The 20,961-nt window shown below is 45.5% G+C and overlaps 1 protein-coding gene across 4 annotated transcripts in view; it reads left to right on the top strand.

Moving 5' to 3' along the window:
- Positions 1–20,961, top strand: part of LOC140191253 (3',5'-cyclic-AMP phosphodiesterase 4B-like) — a 316,368-nt gene that overhangs the window by 207,068 nt on the left and 88,339 nt on the right. The window contains exon 1 of one of the 4 annotated variants that reach the window (XM_072248490.1): positions 3,178–3,335. The exons of 2 other annotated variants lie outside the window; for them this stretch is intronic. In XM_072248490.1, coding sequence (XP_072104591.1) covers positions 3,277–3,335 — 59 coding nt within the window. In that variant the 5' untranslated portion in view covers positions 3,178–3,276. Of the gene's footprint in view, positions 1–3,177; positions 3,336–4,764; positions 4,846–20,961 lie in introns of those variants that run through there. One more of the 4 variants, XM_072248491.1, reaches the window with a different exon arrangement.

Here is a 20,961-nt window from a genome sequence, read left to right as displayed (position 1 = left end):
AGGGACGGTACTGAGGGAGCGTCTCACTGTCGGAGGGACGGTACTGAGGGAGCGTCTCACTGTCGGAGGGACGGTACTGAGGGAGCGTCAAACTGTCGGAAGGACGGTACTGAGGGAGCGTCACACTGTCGGAGGGACGATACTGAGGGAGCATCTCACTGTCGGAGGGGCGGTACTGAGGGAGCGTCTCACTGTCGGAGGGGCGGTACTGAAGGAGCGTCTCACTGACGGAGGGGCGGTACTGAGGGAGCGTCTCACTGACGGAGGGACGGTACTGAGGGAGCGTCTCACTGTCGGAGGGACGGTATTGAGGGAGTGTCTCACTGTCGGAGGGACAGTACTGAGGGAGTGTCACACTGTCGGAGGGACACTACTGAGGGAGTTTCGCACTGGCACAGGGACTGAACTAAGGGAGTGCTGAAGGAATATTTCACTAATGGAGGAATGGTTTTGAGGAAGTGCTCCATTGTCAGAAGTTTGGCACTGAGGGAGTACTGCACTGTCAGAGGGGCAGTACCAAAGGATTGCTGAATATTTGGAGGTGTGGTACTGTACGAATATTCTGCTGTTGGAGAGGCGATACTGGGAGAGTGCTGCACTGTCAGAAGGGCATAGTTAGGGAATACGGGACTGACAGTGGGCAGTTTTGCGAACTGTGTCACAAAGGACCCAGAATGTCGTGCACTGCCAGAGGGCTGGTTCTGAGGAAAACGTATTCTGAAAGAGACAGGATTGAGGAAGTGCGACACTGCTGAAAGGGCAGTAGTGGGAGCGTGTAGGATTGACAAAGCTGCAGAAATATTACAACATCAGGAGGGCTGCATTGCAGAAACGCTGCACAGTGATGGCCTTGAGCTGCCAAGGAACAATATTGGGGGGGGGGGCTGCATTGTGTGAGGGGCAACACTAAGGTTGCCATCACACAAGTACAAACTTCATCTCAAGCTATCGAGTCTCCCACAGATAGCTCAGAGGTGTTATCCAGTTGCTTCTGCCCATTATTGTCCTGGGTGACCATTGCGCAGTAAACTAGTTATTCTGCAGACGTTAGAAATCCAGAACAACACACACAAAGTGCTGGAAGAACTCGGCAGTGAGGTAGCATCTATGGAAGTGAGTAAGCAGTCAAAGTTTCAGGCCAAGACTATTTACCAGAACCAGATAACTGGTTATCTGGTTACTTCTTTACAACAGTAACTAAACATACACCATTTGGCTCTACTGCGTTTTGTGGTAGTCGAAGTGTCTGACGTCTCTATGGAGCCACAGTAAAACCAGAAAATGCTGGAGATACAAAGCAGGTCAGGCAGGATCTGTGCAGAGAGAAACAAAGTTAACTTTTCACTTCTGATGATAGTTCATCAATCTGAAATCTTGTCTGTTCCTCTCTTCCCCAATGCTGTCGGACGAGCTGATCATTTCCAGCACCTCCCGGTTTTGTTTCGGATTTCCAGCCTCTGCGGGATATTACTTTGCTCAGATGTTCAGAACCCAGTCACTGTTTCTGCTCTGTGTGGATAGTCCGTTCTACTGGCACTGCCTGACATTAGGACTGGGCTGCATTGTACCCTGGGTAAGCCCAGACCTCACACACCTTCTTCCTGTGCTAATGATCACAGCAGTAATTCTAAATTCATTCCTCTGCTGACTAAAACACCAGAAAATAGAGGCAGGAGTTGGCCACTTGCTCACTCTATTCAGCATGACCAAGACTGTTCTGTTCCAGGCCTCATCTCCTCGTTGCACCAGTTCCCCAGAGCAGAAAATTCTCTGATTTGTCAAAAGTGTATCTGTATCCTCTTTAACTACCTCCATTGCTTTAACCTTCTCAATCCTGACAAAAAATTCGAGAAGTTCATCACCATAGGGACATACAGTAAAAGCACAAGAAACAGGAGCAGTGCAATCACAAACAAGAGGAAATCTGCGGATGCTGGAAATTCAGGGCAACACACACAACATGCCGGAGGAACTCAGCAGGTCAGGCAGCACCTATGGAAAAGAGTACGGTCGATGTCTTGGGCTGAGACTGTTCATCTCCTCAAACCCATTCTCCGGCCTCCTCCCTGCTATCTTTGACACCCTGACTAACCAAGAACCTGTCAAACTCTGCTTTAAATATACTCAATGATTTGGCCTCCAAAGCCATCCGTGACAATGAATTCCACAGATTCACCACTCTCTGGCTAAAGAATTTCTTTCTCAGCTGTTCTTCCCTCTATTCTGAGGCTGTGCCCTCCGGTCCTAGACTCACCACCTACAAAAAACGTCCTCTCCACATCCACTCTCTTCAGGCTTTTCAATATCTGATAGGTTTCAATGAGATTCCCCCCACCCCATTCTTCTAAACTCCAGTAAGTACAGGCCCAAAGCCATCAAAAACTCCTCATATGTTAACACTTCCATTCCCAGAATCATTCTTCTGAACCTCCTTGTCAATGCCAGCACATAAAGGGCCCACAATCTCCAACTGTAGTCTGACCAATGCCTTATAATGCATCAGCATCACATCCTTGATCTTATATTCTAATCCTCTCGAAATTAATGCTAACGTTGTATTTGCCTTCCTTACCCCTGACTCAACCTGCAAGTTACCATTTAGAGAATCCTGCACAAGGACTCCCAAGTCCCTTTGCACTTCTGATTTTTGAATTTTCTCTGGTTAAAAAAAAAGTCCATGTCTTCATTCCTTACGTGACCATACACTTCCCTGCACTATATTCCACCTGCTACTTCTTTGCCCATTCTGTCCAATCATTCTGCAGATGCTCTGCTGCCTCAACGCTACCTGCCCCTCCACCTATCTTTGTATCATAGAAACATAGAAAACCTACAGCACAATACAAGCCCTTCAGCCTACAAAGCTGTCTGCAAACTTGACCCAAAAAAACCCATCAATTCCAACATCCAAATCATTGATATACATCGTGAAAAGAAGTAGTACAAGATTGTATCTCCAGCACAAGAACACCGCGAGCAGTTCATTGACCCTAAACTAACAGCAGTATCGAGGGAAGCCGCGATGCAACCACTCATTCTGTCTGCCGTAAAGGTAGTCTGACGTATTTTTAAATTGCAATGCGGTCCGGTCCGGTCCGGTCCTGAGCAACGTCCCCGCCTCCGGGTTTTCGGGGCTGCCGTGCTACCTCTCGTATCTCGGGACAGAGAGAAGTAAGTGCTGGGGGAAGTTGAATGGTGCAAGTTCTTTTGGCGTTTTCTCTCTGTGGGTCTCGGATGTAACCGAGGGAAGGACTTAAACTCTTGGAGGACGGTGTTATGCATTTCTCCTTTTGTGAGGAAGACATTAAGAAACAACGATTCACCAGGACTCTTAGGTTGGTGGTCCTTACCGGCAATCTTAAACGGCAATTCAGGAAAGGAGGGGCGATGAAAAATAGCACCAGACATCAGCTCCATCCCGTAGCCACAAGCGCCCTAACATCGGCTGCATCCTGCCACCGCAAGCGTTCGGACGCCAGCTCCGTCCTGCCACCGCAAGCGTTCAGACGCCAGCTCCGTCCTGGAGCCGCGAGCGTTCAGACGCCAGCTCCGTCCTGGAGCCGCGAGCGTCCGAATGCCAGCTCCGTCCTGGAGCCGCGAGCGTCCGAATGCCAGCTCCGTCCTGGAGCCGCGAGCGTCCGAATGCCAGCTCCGTCCTGGAGCCGCGAGCGTCCGAATGCCAGCTCCGTCCTGGAGCCGCGAGCGTCCGAATGCCAGCTCCGTCCTGGAGCCGCGAGCGTCCGAATGCCAGCTCCGTCCTGGAGCCGCGAGCGTCCGAATGCCAGCTCCGTCCTGGAGCCGCGAGCGTCCGAATGCCAGCTCCGTCCTGGAGCCGCGAGCGTCCGAATGCCAGCTCCGTCCTGGAGCCGCGAGCGTCCGAATGCCAGCTCCGTCCCGGAGTCTCTGCACACAGTAGCTCCAAACCCGGGGCTACAAATGCTCAACAAGCAGCCCCATCCCGGGACTAAAACGATTCAAAGGGTAGTTCCATCCTGGAGCCACAGGGTTCAAGCGGCAACTCCATCCCGGGGCTGCAAAGGCTCAAACGTCAGTTGCATCCAGGGCCACACGGGCTCAAATTGCAACTCCATCCTGGGGTCAAGAGGTCTCACCTAGGGGCTCCATCCAGGGGCCACAGGGGCTCAAACAGCAGTTCCCAAATTTGGGTATACGTGCACAGAATTATAGAACCATTGCAGTTCGGAGGAGCCCGTCGAGTCTATGTTGTTTCTTTGTAGAACCATCCAGTCCGTTTCAAATTCTTAGACATCAGCCCACCCCAGGGGTGCAACCATGTTGCAAAGAGGAAGAGGGAAAAGACTCAGGTAGGGACCGCCAGTAGTCGTGGTGACACTGGGATTGAGTTTAGTCAGCTGAGGGCTGTGTGTGTGGCTGAAGGTCGCCTTTCCTTCTCTGTATTTACCAGAATGGTCCAGGTACCTGTGCCAAGCAAACACCCTATCAAGGAGCAGGTGAAACAAATCCACTTATTAAAACCAGGAAATAGCCACACAGCTCAGAGAATCTTAACAACTGAAGTAATTCTTCCAGCTAGCCACAGCATTTTTGCGCTGGATTAATATCGGAATCGGAATCAGGCTTAATATCGCCGGCGCATGTCTGGAGATTTGTTGTCCAGAGCGAGATCTGCCGACTGGGCCTTATCAATGCCCTGCTCCTAATCAATAACTCTCTGTTGAAGATAAGTTACTGTTGATCAGTATCCAGCTCCAGGTCAGAATCGGGTTTAAAATCACCAGCATGTGTTGTGAAATTCGTTAACTTTTCGGCACCTATATAATGCAATACATGATAACAGAGAGGAAAAGAAAACTGTGAATTACAGTAAGTATATTAATATTAAATAGTTAAATTAATTAAGTGCAAAAAAAAGAAATGGGGAAAGAAAAGTAGTGAGGTAGTGTTCACGGGTTCAATGTCCGTTCGGAAATCGGGTGGCAGAGGGGAAGAAGCTGTTCCTGAATCACTGAGTGTGTGCCTTCAGGCTCCTGTACCTCCTTCCTGATGGTAGCAATGGGAAGAGGGCATGCCCTGGGTGGTGAAGGTCATTAATGATGGGCGACTCCTTTCTGAGGCACCGCTCATTGAAGATGTCCTGGGTGCTACAGAGGCTAGTGACCATGATGGAGCTGACTAATTTTATATCGATCCTGTGTCGTAGCCACCCACTCCCTCCCCCCATACCGGACGGTGATGCAGCCACTTAGAATGCTCTTTTAGGTGACGTACCAAATCCCCTCAAACTCCCAATGAAGTATAGCCACTGTCGTGCCTTCTTTATAGCTGCAGCTGTATGTTGGGCCCAGGTTAGATCCTCAGAGATATTGACCCCCAGAAACTTAAAACTGCTCACTCTTTCCACTTCTGATCCCTCTGTGAGGATTGGTGTGTGTTCCCTCGTTGTACCCTTTCTGAAGTAATCCATAATCCATTCCTGATCAATAATCATCTCACGAGTAGCAATTTCTGGATCACGATCCAGTTTCTGATGAATAACTTGCTTTTGATTGGTAATAACTCTTTCCAAATGATTAACCTTTGTGCGTGTGTGTGCGTGAGTGTGTGAGAGAGAGTGAGAAGTTCAGGTATATTTTCCTCTGAATGATATGTTTGTGTTCTGATGTGTACAAGTATAGGAAAGAAATGCAGTAATGACTTGGTGTATATTGGAAATAGATAAGATGGCTTTTGTCAGTTAAATGTCTATGCAGTTCAGGAGCAACAGTTGAAGGTAGGGCCGAAAGGTTATCAGAGGAATGTGTAGGAGTAGGTTTTGTTTAATCAGAGTGGAGGGTGCAGGGGAACGGGGTGTGGGTACAGGACAGGATGGGGTGTGTGGAGAATGGTTAGGGCTTTAGAGCGGGTTTAGATACATGGGACACAGTGGTAAGGAGAGGACAATGGGTAAAATAGAGATCGGAGCACAAACATAATCACTGAAGCTTCTGCTAACGCTCAGCCAGTTTTTGTGATGATTTGTTGGGTTTTAGGTTTGGAGAATGACGCTTTTCTTCAGTCAGCTCATGTTCTTATCTCTTGACACCTGTTGTCTGTACTTGAAGACATTGCTGCGGGTCTGGTCCAGTCTGGCAATGATCCCAGATGCCTTTGTATTCTGGCACAATATGCAGTAGGTTTTAAAGTTACAGACGCAAAGTTGTATTTATACATGCACTGATGATTGCAATAATTCTGTTTTCATTTGCCATTCATATGTCATCAGTATGGCGATCTGTGGCTCATGGCCCCTCTTAGCCACTCTTCCACTAATAGAGAACTTTCGGCATGACTTATGACCTCTGACCCTAGGAGCCATATTGCTAGGTTTCCTGAATGTTTTTCTTTAAATGTGTTTTGTGAAAAGGAGGCCCCGTTGTACTTCTAAAATGGGTCAGGAAAGATTTCATGGCTGTTGTTTCTAGGAAGTGAGAAAAGTTATGTCCTTGTTTCTCCAAGTCTTAAAAATATTCAGATACTTTGCTTCTACTACCCTGCGAGGCAGGTAATCGCAACATTCAGGATCCTCTGAGAGGAAAAACAATTAACTCCCGTCTTTAGTGGGCAAAGGCTTATTTGAAACGAAGACCCCTAGTTCTTACAGAAGAGGAAATATCCTCCCCACATCCACCCTGCTGCCAAAAAGTTTTTGATTGTAATAACAGTTCCTCCCTCCTGAGATGCTGCCTAACATGTTATCTATTTCCAGAATTTATTTTATTTCAGATTTGTAAAAAGGATTTTGCTTTTGTAATCCAAATTTTTTGAGGGGAATTGAAAATTTCTAATGTGTAAGCCACATTCAAAATCTGAGAGAAATTAATGTTATTTTCATCATTAAGAATGACCTACATTTACGTTGCACCTTTCACATTCATTTCAGGATGTCTCACAACGAATAAACTACTTTTGAGGTGTAATCATGTTGCAATGTAGGAACTGCGGCTGCCCAACTGTACACAACAAGCTCCCACAAATAACAACATGATAATCTGCTTTAGAGATGTCGATTGAGATGCAGATCATAGTTGCAGTACACAGGCAGTAGTTTGTTTGGTCTCCCAAAGTCCTGGCTCTTCAGTAAGAACTCAGTTAATTAGATTGTACTTTTATTCTGGTTCCCTGTCTCAGCCTCCATTACCTTTTGATTTCCCCACAATCTGAAGGCTATTCGACCTCTGTCTTGAAATTATGCAGCCTGCACAAACTGCAGAGAATTCCAAAGCTTTACTACCTTTGAAAAAAGGAATTGCTCCTCATCTTAAACTAAAGACTCTAGTTTTAGATTTTCCCTGGAACAGAAGTAACTTTACGACATCCACCTTGTCTGGCCCCTTCAAAATCTTACATACTTCGATAAAACCCTCATTCTTCTGAATTACATCAATTGATTTGATGACCTCATTGAGATCCAGGAATCACTTCATTTTGAAAAGCTGTGATCCATTACAGAGAGAGCTACAACCTTATGGAGAAGGTGGTACCTTGCGCCTACCTCATGTTCACTGGTGTTCAGACAGATGAGAAAGTATTGCTGATTTACTATCTGTGGAGAGAGTTTAAATGTTTTGTAGTTGAGTGAAAACAGCTTCATTGATTTTCCAATTTAGTCATTTGGACTTCTAACTTACATCCTACACAGTCTGATAATCTGGCTCCTGTGTTAATTCAGGGAGTAAATACAGTAATGGGGCTTTTCTTCAGGCTCTGAACAGCACCTCATCACCTCATATCACAAGCATAAACTCCTACAGGGTTGAAAATCAAAAATAAAACTGCAGACGCTACGAACAGAGACAGAAAATGCTGGGATCGGTCGATCAGGCAGCTTTGGTGGAGAGCAAAACCGAGTTAATGTTTCGGATAGAAAACAATAAGAAGCAAGAGAAAGAAATAAAAGGCAATTTTAACTTGTAGACAAGATGGTGAGTGGGATGGATGGATGAATCAAAGTGAGCATATCACTATAAGCATATCAGCCACTCAGCCCCTCAGACCTTTCCTTCAAATCAATATACCCTAGGCCTCATCTCCTGTAAGATGGGTGATTAGGGGCTTTTTAGAGAAAGTGTCTGTGTGAGGAATGCATAAAATGCCCTTTGTTGACCTTCGGAACATTTGTTCAAACCAACAGCTCGAAATTTTCCTATTTTATCATATCCATTGCCAAGTTGGTGCAAGCATTCTATGCATCATAGTTTAGATTTAATTGGTAAATTGGTTTATTGTTATCATATATACCATGGTACAGTGAAGAACGTTGTTTTGCATGCAAATCATTTCATCTCATCAATGCATTGAGGTAGTACAAGGGAAAACCGTAACAAAGAACAGGACAGAGTGTAAAGGCTGATTTATACTTGTGCGTCAAACGGACGCTGTAGCCTACGCAAGTGGCCAACGTGCGTTGTGAGCATTTATACTTGTGCGTTGGTGTGTCTGCATCGCTCTGCAATTTGGGCACGTCGCGCATGCGCACACACCTGCCCGCGCAAGGCTTCATGGTCATGGTAGTCCTTCTCGGGGTAAACAAGATTAAAGCGAGCGTCTTTTTTCGTAAAAGCAAAATACGTCCTCCATGATTTCGGAGGTCTGTAGAGCTTTATGGAAAGCATTGCAGCCAGAGTTCCTTCCCTGCTCTTCAGTCGCCCAATGGGAAGCTATTGCAGCGTAGGAGGAAATGTGATGCTACCAAGCGGACCAATCACAGTTGTTCGGTCTGCGTTGCCGCGACGCGCGGTTACATTTTGGGAGAGGTGCGCATCAGGCTACGGCGTAGGTACCTACAGCGTCAAGTTGACGCAGAAGTATAAACCAGCCTTAAGAGTGTAGAGAAAGTGCAGTGCGGACAAGCAACGCCGTAAGAAAGTAGATGATGAGGTCAAGATTTCATTGAGGGGACTATTCAATAGCCTTATATCAGCGAGACAGAACCTGACACCTTGAGCCTGGTGGTACATGCTTTTTGGCTTTTGTATCTTCTTCCCAGTAGGAGGGAATCGGAATCAGAATCAGGTTTATTATCACTGGCATGTGACATGAAAGTTGTTAACTCAGCAGCAGCAGTTCAATGCAATACATGATCTTGCAGAGAAAAATAATAATAATAAATAAAATTAAAATAATGATAATAAATAAACAAGTAAATCAGTTATGTATATTGAATAAATTAAAAAAGTGCAAAAAACAGAAATACTGTATATTAAAAGAAATGAGGTAGTGTCCAAAGATTCAATGTCCATTTAGGAATCGGATGGCAGAGGGGAAGAAGCTGTTCCTGAATCTCTGTGTGTGTGCCTTCAGGCTTCTGTATCTCCTACCTGATGGTAACAGTGAGAAAAGGGCATGCCCTGGGTGCTGGAGGTCCTTAATAATGGACACTGCCTTTCTGAGACACCGCTCCCTAAAGATAGAAACATAGAAAACCTACAGTACAATACAGGCCCTTCGGCCCACAAACCTGTGCCGAACATGTCCTTACCTGAGAAATTACCAAGGGTTACCCATAGCCCTCTATATTTCTGAGCTCCATATACCTGTCCAGGAGCCTCTTAAAAGATCCTATCCTATCTGCCTCCACCACCATCGCTGGCCGTCCATTTCACGCACTCACCACTCTGCGTAAAAAAACTTACCCCTGGCATCTCTTCTGTAGCTACTTCTAAGCACCTTAAAATTGTGCCCTCTCGTGCTAGCCATTTCAGCCCTGGGAAAAAGCCCCTGACTATCCACACGATCAATGCCTCTCATCATCTTATACACCTCTACCAAGTCACCTCTCATCCTCCGTCGCTCCAAGGAAAAAAGGCCGAGTTCACTCAACCTATTCTCATATGCTCCCCAGTCCAGGCAACATCCTTGTAAATCTCTGCACCCTTTCTACACCCTTCCTATAGTGAGGTGACCAGATGTCCTGGGTACTTTGTAGGCAGGTACCCAAGATGGAACTGACTGGATTTACAACCTTCGTAAACACAAAATAATCTGCAGATGCTGTGATCAAAGCAACACCTTCAGTACGCTGGATGAACTCAGCAGGTCGGGCAGCATCAGTTACAACCTTCTGCAGCTTCTTTTGTCCTGTGCAGTAACCCCTCCATACCAGACAGTGATGCAGCCTGTCAGAATGGTACAACTGTAGAAGTTTTTGAGTGTATTTGTTGACATGCCAAATCTCTTCAAGCTCCTAATGAAGTATAGCCACTGTCTTGCCTTCTTTATAACTACATCGATATGTTGGGAGCGGGGAGAAAGAGAATGTCCTGGGTAGAGTGGATCTTTAGATGCTGCCTGACCTGCTGAGTTCCTCCAGCATCTTGTGTGCATTACTTTGATTTCCAGCATCTGCAGATCTTCTCTTGTTTGAGATAGGATCCTTGACTATGTAGGATGCTGCACAGAGGCGGTGGGAAATGCAGGCAGAGTCCTCAGTAGGGAGTCTGGTTTTGGGATGTGCTGACATCTGTCCACAGCTCTCTGCAGTTTCTTGCCATTTTGGACAAAGCACTTGTTGTACCAAGCCTTAATGCATCTGGATAGGATGGTTTCTACTGTGCATCGATAAAATTTGGTGAAGGTCAATGGGGACCTGCTGAATTTCTGTAGCCTCTTGAGGAAGTAGAAGCGCTTCTTGACCATAGTGTCTACATGGTTGGACCAGGACAAACTATTGGTGATGCTCACTCATAGGAGCTTGAGGCTTTCAACATCGACGCTGTGATGTAAACAGGAGCATGTGTACCACACCCCTTCCTGAAATCAATGACCATTTCAATTGTTTTGCTGACATTGAGGAAAAGTTTCTTGTTTGATCCTTTGATGACAGTAGAGATAGAAATGCATGTGAGGCAATGAACACTCCCAATATCAGAGCAAAATGTGAAGTCGTTTAAGATGCTTCTGAAATTAAGAGACTGTGTTTGTAATACAGGTCGACCTTCATTAATCCAACTACCTGTAATCCGGTTTCTTCGATAATCCGGCACTGATTATGCTTAATGTGATCCTTCAGTAATTCAGCACTTCCACGAATCCGGCACTCCTCAGGTCACAGTGGTGCCAGATCAGCGAAGGTCGACCTGTGGTAATGTGGATAAGTACCAGATGCTTGTGTTTCGGATTTGATAGAGCTTTACTTCACCAGAAGCAGGTCTTTGCCCAGTTCTTCAAGAAGACAGGGTGATGATGAAGAGTGGATAGAAGGATTGGGGTTGTTGGGATTGTTATTTTGAATGTTATGGCATGAGTATCAGGTGTTATGGGAGAGTAGGGCTGAATGCTGTGCATTTTGAAATGACAAGGAGAGTAGAGAGGGAATGAGTTTGATTGGCCAATTATGAAATTGGCTGCTCAACTATAATTGGATGTCAAAGTTGACTTTTGGTAGCTTTGGGATGTCGAGGCAGAGACTTGGGCATTTTGGGATAGTAGGTTTGAATCTGGCTACTCCAAACTTAAAAAAAGGCCTAGGCCACATCCCAGAGGAAACAATCTGATCCTTCTGGGTGACTTCAGTGTCGGGTCAAGGAAGAATGCAGAGCCCAGGAGGAGGATGATTGGCGGTTTTGGAGTAGGCAAAGCGACAAGTCTATCCTCCTGAGCAGGAGCAGGTTCTTGTCAAAGCCAAGACCTCCTATTGCTAGATAGTTCCCGGCAGTGTTCAAACAAGAGACTCAGAGGTCCACATCAGCTGTGAGCAAATGAATGCTGAACATCTGGAAGACCACATAAAGCTAGCTCTCCTCAGACTATTATGTCACAGACAATCTGATGCCTCCAGGCCATCGATGATGCAGAGCCACCTCAAGGTCCAGTCCGCACGGGTCCACCATGAATAGCTCCAGTAAAGAGCTTCTTGGCTTCTCTTCCAGAAAACACCCACAACTAGTTTGCTGAAGATAATCAGGAGCTAATTAACATCAAGGACAAGATGCTCTTGGATTGGAGACTCCACTGCACTTTTCCACCAAGGAAAAGAGTCAGATCTGCAGATATCTGGAGCCCAATATCTAACAGGAAGCCAGTAAGTGGTGATGGATGAAAATAATTCAGAAAATCTTGCCACTTGCTGGTAATCATGGTGTTCAGATTCTTTTTATGTCAAGGCCATCAGTAGTTCAAATACTCAAAGACCCAAACCACTGAGACACAACTGTGGAGGCAAATTTGTCAAGAACAGAGAGGATGTAGTGGCATCTGCAAGGAGTACTTCAAAGATCTCTTCAAATCTGCCTCTGTACTTGATGTGAGCACTTTTGACTCCATCTCACTACAAATATCCAGTATGAACCTTGCTGCTGGTCCTGACTGACAAGAAGCCAGAATGTCTATTTGGAAATTAGGGAACAGAATGGCCTTGGAAGCAGATAGTAGCCCTGCTGGCTTTCTAACGTTTGTTGGGGAGGAACTTCTGCCACAGATTCTCTATGTTGCCTTCTCAATATGGCATGGCCGCCAACTCCAGATGTGGGAATAAGAGGGCTTGTCAGGAGACATAGAAGATGGCGTAATTTTGCCTTGTTCAAGACTGGAGGCAAAGTTAACTGTAGTTTCCACAGAGGGGTGTCCCTGCTGTCTGCCACACCAAAGGTCTTTAATTTCCTCCTCCCAGATGTTAAAGAGCTGCTCCTCAAATAGTACTGCAGATGTTGTCTTCAGGCACAGCGGACATGACATTATGAAGTCAAGGCCACTTATAATAGTTGAGATTGCTCCCTTCAGGAAGATACAGGGAGCTGCAATAAACATTGTACATGGGCTTCCCTGACTCCATGCGGCCTTCCTTACACTCTGTCCATGGAGTAGGATTGACAGGCATCAAACTTCACCTTCAGAAATTTGCCTCCACCTTATGAAAGCTTCACGATGGCAGGCAAGCCAAGAGCCCAAGCATTGTGTCCAATGTTTGTGCAGACTCTTTATCAAGCAAGGCTGCCTTATCATTCCGATACTTTTCCCAATTTTTTTTTTCACCACAGTGCTGCCCTTCAGGTCCAACAAGCTCCGTGTTGAAGGAGAGCCAATCTGTAGGACAGATGGGAACCATTACCTCTATTCCAGAGCAAGGTCATCCAACGATTTGTAGATAAGTTCAAAGTTCAATGATTGTAGAAGACCAAATGTAGAGCTCTTTGCCAAATCATTGTCGATGGCTTAAGACATAGGAGCAGAATGACGCCATTTAGCCCATCTTGTCCGTTCTGCCATTCAATTACAGACGATTTATTTTCCCTCTCGACCCCATTCTCCTGCCTTCTCCCCTAATTAAGCACCGATCAACCTCCACTTTAAATATACATGTACACAATGGCCCCAGTAACCTACTGTAACAATGAATTTCACAGATTCATCACCCTCTGGCTGGGAACAAAAATTCCTCCTCATCGTTGTTCTAAGATGCCTACGCTGACTGCTGTGGGAATTGCACACTCTGCCACGGGTGGGGCAGGGGGTTTGGGAGTTGCCGGTGTGTAGTTTGAGAGACTGCGTATTCTTTCCATCGTTGATACTGGGCTACAGTCTGCTCCCAACCAATAGATCAAGCTTCTCAGTGCTACCCTGAATGTTCCGACTCCATTTTCAGCAGTCAGGGACCAGCGACCCCCAGGAGGTGGGGATTTTACGTTGTTCAAAGAGGCTGAAAGTACATTTCTGAATCTTTTCCTCAGTCCAGCTGGCAATCGTGTGTCTTGAAAGAGCCCAGAACAGATTGACTCTTTTGGGAGTCTGGTGATAGGCATAGAAATGATGTGGCTCACCCCAGTGACTCTGACTGAGTGTAATCAGAGCCTCAGTGCTGGGGATGGTGGCCAGGGAGAAGATGTCGACAATGGTTTTGTATGAAGACCATTTGATGACTCTGGGTCTGTTTTCACTGGAAGTTTAGAAGAATGAGTGGGCATCTCATTGAAACCTACTGAATATTGAAAGGCCTAAACTGAGTGGACATGGAGAGGATGTTTCTAATAGTTGGAGGAGTCTAGGACCAGATGTCACAGCTCTGGAGTGCAAGGATGTCCCTTTAGAATAGGGATGAGGAGGAATTTCTTTAGCCAGAGGGTGGTGAGTCTGTGGAATTCATTGCCACAGACAGCGGTGGAGGTGAAGTCTTTGGGTATATTTAAAACAGAAATTGATAGGTTCTTGGCTGTCAAAGGATATCGGAAGAAGGCAGAAGAATGGTATTGAGAGAGAAAATAAATCAGCCATGTTTGAAAGGTGAAGCAGGCTTGATGGGCCAGATGTCCTAATTCTGCTCCCATTCTTATGGTTCTGTTAGCCTTCCAATTAATTTGGAATATTTTGGCGGTAACGCGGCAGTACCTTGAGATTCCTGTAGTAGTTTGGGTCCCAAAATCATTTAGTAGGCAGACCATGAGCTGTGCAATAGGTTGCAAGTTTTGATCTTCAAACACGCATATTTTCAGGTGTCTGTGGGCTGTTCTGTCATGTTGAAAGTGATAGGGAATGTCAGCATCAATGCCTGTCTTTGCTGGGAAAGTAGATAATAAAGGCCAGAGGCAGACATTGGTGACCCATATACCAGGAAACTGTCAGATTGTCAGGGTGTCAGCAACCATGGGATTGGTTGAATAAAGTGTCACGAATTCAGAACCAGAATCACATTATTGTCACTGACATTAGTCTGAAATTTGTTGTTTTGTGGCAGCAGATCTGTGCAGGCATAACAAATCACCACTGGCCGCATTAAAAATGAGGAAACGAATGGTGTGAAAGAGGAATAGCGAGCATTTCTGATCCATTCAGAAATCTGATGGCAGAGGGGGCGAAGCTGTCTTTAAGCACTGAGTGTGGGTCTTCAGGCTCCTGTTTCTCCTCGCTGATGGTAGTGATGAGAAGAGGGTGTATCCTGTACGGTGAGGGACCTTAATGATGGGTCGTGTGGGATTTCATGGAGAACTGTGGGAATGGATGTTAAAAGACAGTGGAACTAAAGGTGGTTTTGGGCACAACGTTGCTGAAAGTTGACTAGCCAGCTTGCAGATTAGATGTAGAGGCCCAAGCCTGTACATTTTATTCTTTAAGAAGTGAAAATTCTGAGCCAGGCTGGGGGCTGTTGTCTCCTTCCTAAGCTCATCACCCCGACTGGGGCTTAGCCGCCAACAGCAGCTTGCCAGAGTCCTCAGTCCTGGGTGAAGGTTGATCGGCCCTGTGGCTTCTGCTTTCACCAGGAGATTTCATATGTCTTCTAGGCGAAGATCTTTCCTCAACCAGGGATAAGGTTCTGTTGCCCTTTCTGTAGCCCTGGGCTTTTACAGGATGGGGTTGCTAGTCCCATGCCCGACCTTTCTCCTTTCACAACTGGGCTGGGGACAGTGTGTGGCAGAGTCCTTCTCTCTTGTGCTTCAAAATAACTTGTCATCCCAAGTGCTGCAGTTAGGCACCCAGGCAGGAGGGTCCTGAGACACTGGATCAGACAGACTGATGTGACTGAGCTCAGCTTAAGCACTTTAAGATAAAGGAGACAGTGATCATAATATGATAGAATTCACCCTGCGGTTTGAGAGGGAGAAGATAAAGTCAGATGTGTCAATATTACGGTGGAATACAGGTAATTACAGAGGCATGAGAGTGGAGCTGGCCAAAGTTGATTGGAAGGGGACACTAGCAGGGGTGATGGCAGAATAGCAATGTCTGGTGTTCCTGGGGGCAACCGGAAGGCACGGGATAGATAAATCCCAAAGATGAAGAGGTATTCTAAAGGGAGGATGAGGCAACTGTAGCTGACAAGAGAACTCAAGCTTAGCAAAAAAGGAAAAAAAAAAGAGGGCACATAATACAGCAAAATTTAGTGGGAAGTTAAAGGATTGGGAAGCTTTTAAAAACCTACAAAAGGCATCTAATAAAGTCATAAGGAGAGAAAAGATGAAATGTGAAGGTAAGCTAGCCAATAATATAAAAGAGGATACCAAACCATTTTTTCAGATTTATAGAGTAAAAGGGAGACAAGAGTGAATATCAGACTGCTGGAAAATGACGCTGGAGAGATAGTACTGAGGGACAAAGAAATGGCAGACAAACTTAATATGTATTTTACGTCAGTCTACACTGGAAGACAGTAGCAGTGTGCCAGAAATTCGAGAGTGTCAGGGGCAGAAGTGAGTGTAGTTGCTATTAATAAGGAGAAGGTGCTTGAGAAACTGAGAAGTCTGAAGGTAGATAAGTCATCTAAACCAGATGGACTACACCTTAGAGTTCTGAAAGAAGTAGTTGAAGAGATTATGGAGGTATTAGTAATGATCTATCAAGTATCATTAGATTCTGGAAGACTGGAAAATTGCAAATGTCACTCTATTCTTTAAGAAGGGAATGAGTCAGAAGAATGGAAATTAAAAGTCAGTTAATGTGACTTCGATGCTAGGGAAGATGTTGGAGTCCATTATTAAGGATGAGGTTTTGAGGTACTTGGAGGCATATGATAAAATAGGCCAAAGTAAGATGTCTTCATTCTCCAGTTCTTTACCTTTCCCACCAACCTGGTTTAACCTTTAACCTTCCAGCTAGTCCTCTTTCCCCTCCCTCCACCTTTTCACTTTGGCGGCTTCCCCCTTCCTTTCCAGTCTAGAAGAAAGGTCTCGGCCTGAAACATCAACTGTTTGTTCATTTTCATAGATGCTGCCTGACCTGCTGAGTTCCTGCAGCATTTTCTGAGTGATACCAAAGTCATCTTGGTTTCCTTAAGGGGAAATCTTGCCTAACAAATCTGTAGGAATTCTTTGAGGAACTAACGGGCAGAATAGGCAAAGGAGAGTCAGTGGATCAAGCAACACACATCAAAGTTGCTGGTGAACGCAGCAGGCCAGGCAGCATCTGTAGGAAGAAGGACAGTCGACGTTTCGGGCCGAGACCCTTCGTCAGGACTAACTGAAGGAAGAGCTAGTAAGAGATTTGAAAGTGGGAGGGGGAGGGGGAGATCCAAAATGATAGGAGAAGACAGAAGGGGGGGGGGATGGAGCCAAGAGCTGGACAGGTGATTGGCAAAAGGGATATGAGAGGATCATGGGACAGGAGGCCCAGGGAGAAAGAAAAGGGGGAGGGGGGAAAACCCAGAGGATGGGCAAGGGGTATAGTGAGAGGGACAGAGGGAGAAAAAGGAGAGAGAGAAAAACAATATGTGTATATAAATAAATAATGAATGGGATATGTGGGGGAGGTGGGACATTAGCGGAAGTTAGAGAAGTCAATGTTCATGCCATCAGGTTGGAGGCTACCCAGACAGAATATAAGGTGTTGTTCCTCCAACCTGAGTGTGGCTTCATCTTTACAGTAGAGGAGGTCATGGACAGACATATCAGAATGGGAATGGGACGTGGAATTAAAATGAGTGGCCACTGGGAGATCCTGCTTTCTCTGGCGGACAGAGCGTAGGTGTTCAGCGGAACGATCTCCTAGTCTGCGTCGGGTCTCGCCAATATATAGAAGGCCACATCGGGAGCACCGGACGCAGTATATCACCCCAGCCGACTTACAGGTGAAGTGTCGCCTCACCTGGAAGGACTGTCTGGGGCCCTGAATAGTGGTAAGGGAGAAAGTGTAAGGGCATGTGTAGCACTTGTTCTACTTGCAAGGATATGTGCCGGGAGGGAGGTCGGTGGGGAGGGCTGCGGGACAGTGGATGTCGCTTACTTCGATTTTCAGAATACCTTTGACAAAGTGTTGCACACGAGGCTCTTTAACAAGGGCCCATGGTTTTACAGGAAAAATACTGCCACAGACAGAAAATTGTCTGGCAATTAACATTACCATTAACCGAGGAGTCCATGGACCTCTGTTATATGTTAATGAGTGGGGTGATGGAATTAATGGCTTTGTGGCTGAGTTTGTGGACATTATGAAGATAGGTGGAGGAGTGGGTAGTGTTGAGGAAGTAGAGAGTCTGCAGAATGACTTAGACAGATTGGGCAAATGAGTAAAGAAGTGGAAGATGGAATATAGTGCAGGGAAATGCATAGTTAAGCACTCCGGCAAAAAGAATAAAGGAGTAGAGTATTTTCTAAATCAGAATCAGGTTTATCATCACCGGCACATGTCATGAAATTTGTTAAGTTAGCAGCAGCAGTTCAATGCAATACATAATATGGAAGAAAAAAACAAAATAAAATAATAATAATAAATAAGTAAATCAATTACAGTATACGTATATTGAATAAATTAAAAATCGTGCAAAAAACAGAGATGATATATATTTTAAAAAGTGAGGTGGTGTCCAGGGAATCGGATGGCAGATGGGAAGAAGCTGTCCTGAATCGCTGAGTGTGTGCCTTTAGGCTTCTGTACCTCCTACCTGGTGGAAACAGTGGGAAAAGGGCATGCCCTGGGTGCTTCTGGGGCGCTTAGGGGCAACTCGAGTAGCAGCAGAACTCTCAATGGATATGATTAAGTATTCTCGTTTCAGCCTGATACAGTTTAAAAAAACAGGAGGTGAGCAAGAAGGCAGGAAAACTGGAGGCCTCAGCGTGAAGCAATACAGTTCCTGGAAAACACCAGGCCAAACATACTGACAAGTTGGAGGTGATTGATTACTAATATCCCTGGAAGAGCATAGTCAAGTGAACATTTGGAAAATTCAAAAATCAGAGGTGCAAAAGGACTTGGGAGTCCTTGTGCAGGATTTGCTAAAGATTAACCTCTAGCTTTGTCAGTAGTAAGGAAAGCAAATGTAATGTTGGCACTTATCTTATGAGGACTGGAATACAAGAGCAAGGATGTAATGCTGAGGCTTTTTAAGGCATTGGTCAGAGTGTACTTGGAGTATTGTGAGTAGTTTTGGGACCCTTATCTCAGAAAAGATATGCTGGCATTGCAAAGGGTCGAGAGGAGGTTCACGAGAATGATTCTGGGAATGAAAGGGTTAACATATGTGCATTTGATGACTTTGGGCCTGTAATCACTGGAGTCGAGAAGAATGGGGGGAGGGTGGAATTTCACTGAAACCTATCAAATATTAAAAGGTCTAGACCGAGTGGATGTCAGGAGGTTGTTTCCTATGGTGGGGGAGTCTAGGACCAGAGGACACCGCCTCAGAATAGAGGGTCGTCCATTTAGAACAGAGATAAGGAGGAATTTCTTTAGCCAGAGGGTGGTGAATCTGTGGAATTCATTGCCACAGACGGCTGTGGAGGCCAAATCATTTAGTATATTTAAAGCGAAGGTTGATATTTCTTGATTAGTCATGACATCAAAGTTTAGGGGGAAAAGGCAGGAAAATGGGATTGAGAGGGATTATAAATCAGCCATGATGGAATGGCAGAGCAGATTGGATTGCCGAATGGCCTAATTCTGCTCCTCTGTTTTATGGTCTGAACATGAGAGTGAAGCCAATCTGTGTTTAAGTGCTTGTGCAGCCAGTTTATGGAAATTGCTGCTGACAGACGCTGATTATCAAATGCAGGAATGCGGATTGTGGCACGGTCACAGTATGACAGGGCCCGTCACTGGGCGGTGAACCCTCAGAGTTACAGGTGCTGAAGCCTTTTGAAAGAAAGAGCCTGGAATGAGGAGAATGCTGGATTAATTTATGCTTCTGACGGAATACACTGCCTCTGGCTCACGAGAGCCAGCGTTAACACAGAAAGCACAACAAGACAGCATGATGCCTTTCACTGTTATAGGCACCACATAAATGCAAGTGGTTGCTGTATTTTTTTTGGAGGCCTGTGTTATTATTAACCTGAACAGACGTCACCCAAGCCGAATAGCTTTGATTGTCACGTTTTCTGCTTTCATGTGGCCAATGGGGAAATTGAGTTTACTGATTCCAGTCTTCATTCCTGGAGCCCTCACACAAGGACCCCAAGATCAGACGCAGCTTGGTGCTGTCTCTGTGACTACCAAAGCGGTGAGGTGAGGAGATGAGGGTTACATTCAGGATGAGCGGCACGATGAGGAGTTTGGAGGTTAAGGCTGGAAACTGGGCTCAACCAGCTCCACCTCGTCCTTTCAACGTGGGCAGAAATTCAAGGGACAGCCAAATACAGGGACTCTGATCATTAATGTGCTGAGAGGTTTATGAGTACAAGTCGCGGTATGCCATGGAAAGAGAAACAGCTACTTGGCCCCTTAAGCTCATCTTGTCACTGACTGACACCATTTACATTGCTTTCCTGCCCTTCCCTTCCCTCGTATCCTTTAACATCTTTGGTTAATAAAAGTTTTATTGATCTATAATCTAAAACTAACTGGTGACTTGGCAGCAATTGCCCTCTGCTAAAGAACATGTCAAGCCTTGACCGTCATCTTGTCTACAGTCTTTCGTAACTTCACTCCTGCCCTCTTCTCCTTGCTGCCATCAGGAAGGAGATACAGAAGCCTGACGGCACACACTCGATGAATCAGGAACAGCTTCTTCCCCTCTCTGAGCTTTGCCGGTGGTGTGGTGCCATTTACACCAGAGTGCGGAGTGAGAGGTCTCTGGTTCAAATCCAGCTGGCTCCTTGCACAAGTTCTACTTGAGCTGAGTTGAGCATCGAGCTAACAACCATGCCTCACAAAACAGACAAGTGCTAAGAAAACTGCAAGGTTGCTGCCCGACATGCCAATTTGGAACTTTCTTCCCCTCTGTCATCCGGTTTCTGAATGGACATAGAACCCATAAACACTACCTCACTACCCTTTTATTTCTATTTTTGACCTACTTATTAAATTTAACTATTTAATATATATTTACAGTTTTTTCTCTCTCTATTATCATGTATTATTATTGTACTGCTGCTGCAAAGTTAACAAATTTCACGACATGTGCCGGTGATAGTAAACCTGATTCTGAAAAACCACGATCAAATTTTTCCACCAAACTCTCTAATCACATAACTGCCAACCAGTGGAAATGGTTCTCCCCATTCACCAATCTGTTCCTATCAATATCTGCAAGTTTTGATTGATTGGCTGTAAATTCCAGGAAATTCAACCCTGGTTTGTGTAATC

This window comes from Mobula birostris, chromosome 32, assembly GCF_030028105.1.
Source record: "Mobula birostris isolate sMobBir1 chromosome 32, sMobBir1.hap1, whole genome shotgun sequence".
Lineage (NCBI taxonomy): Eukaryota > Metazoa > Chordata > Chondrichthyes > Myliobatiformes > Myliobatidae > Mobula > Mobula birostris.
Note: the sequence above shows the minus strand (reverse complement) of the source record. Positions and strands in the feature narration are given on the sequence as shown.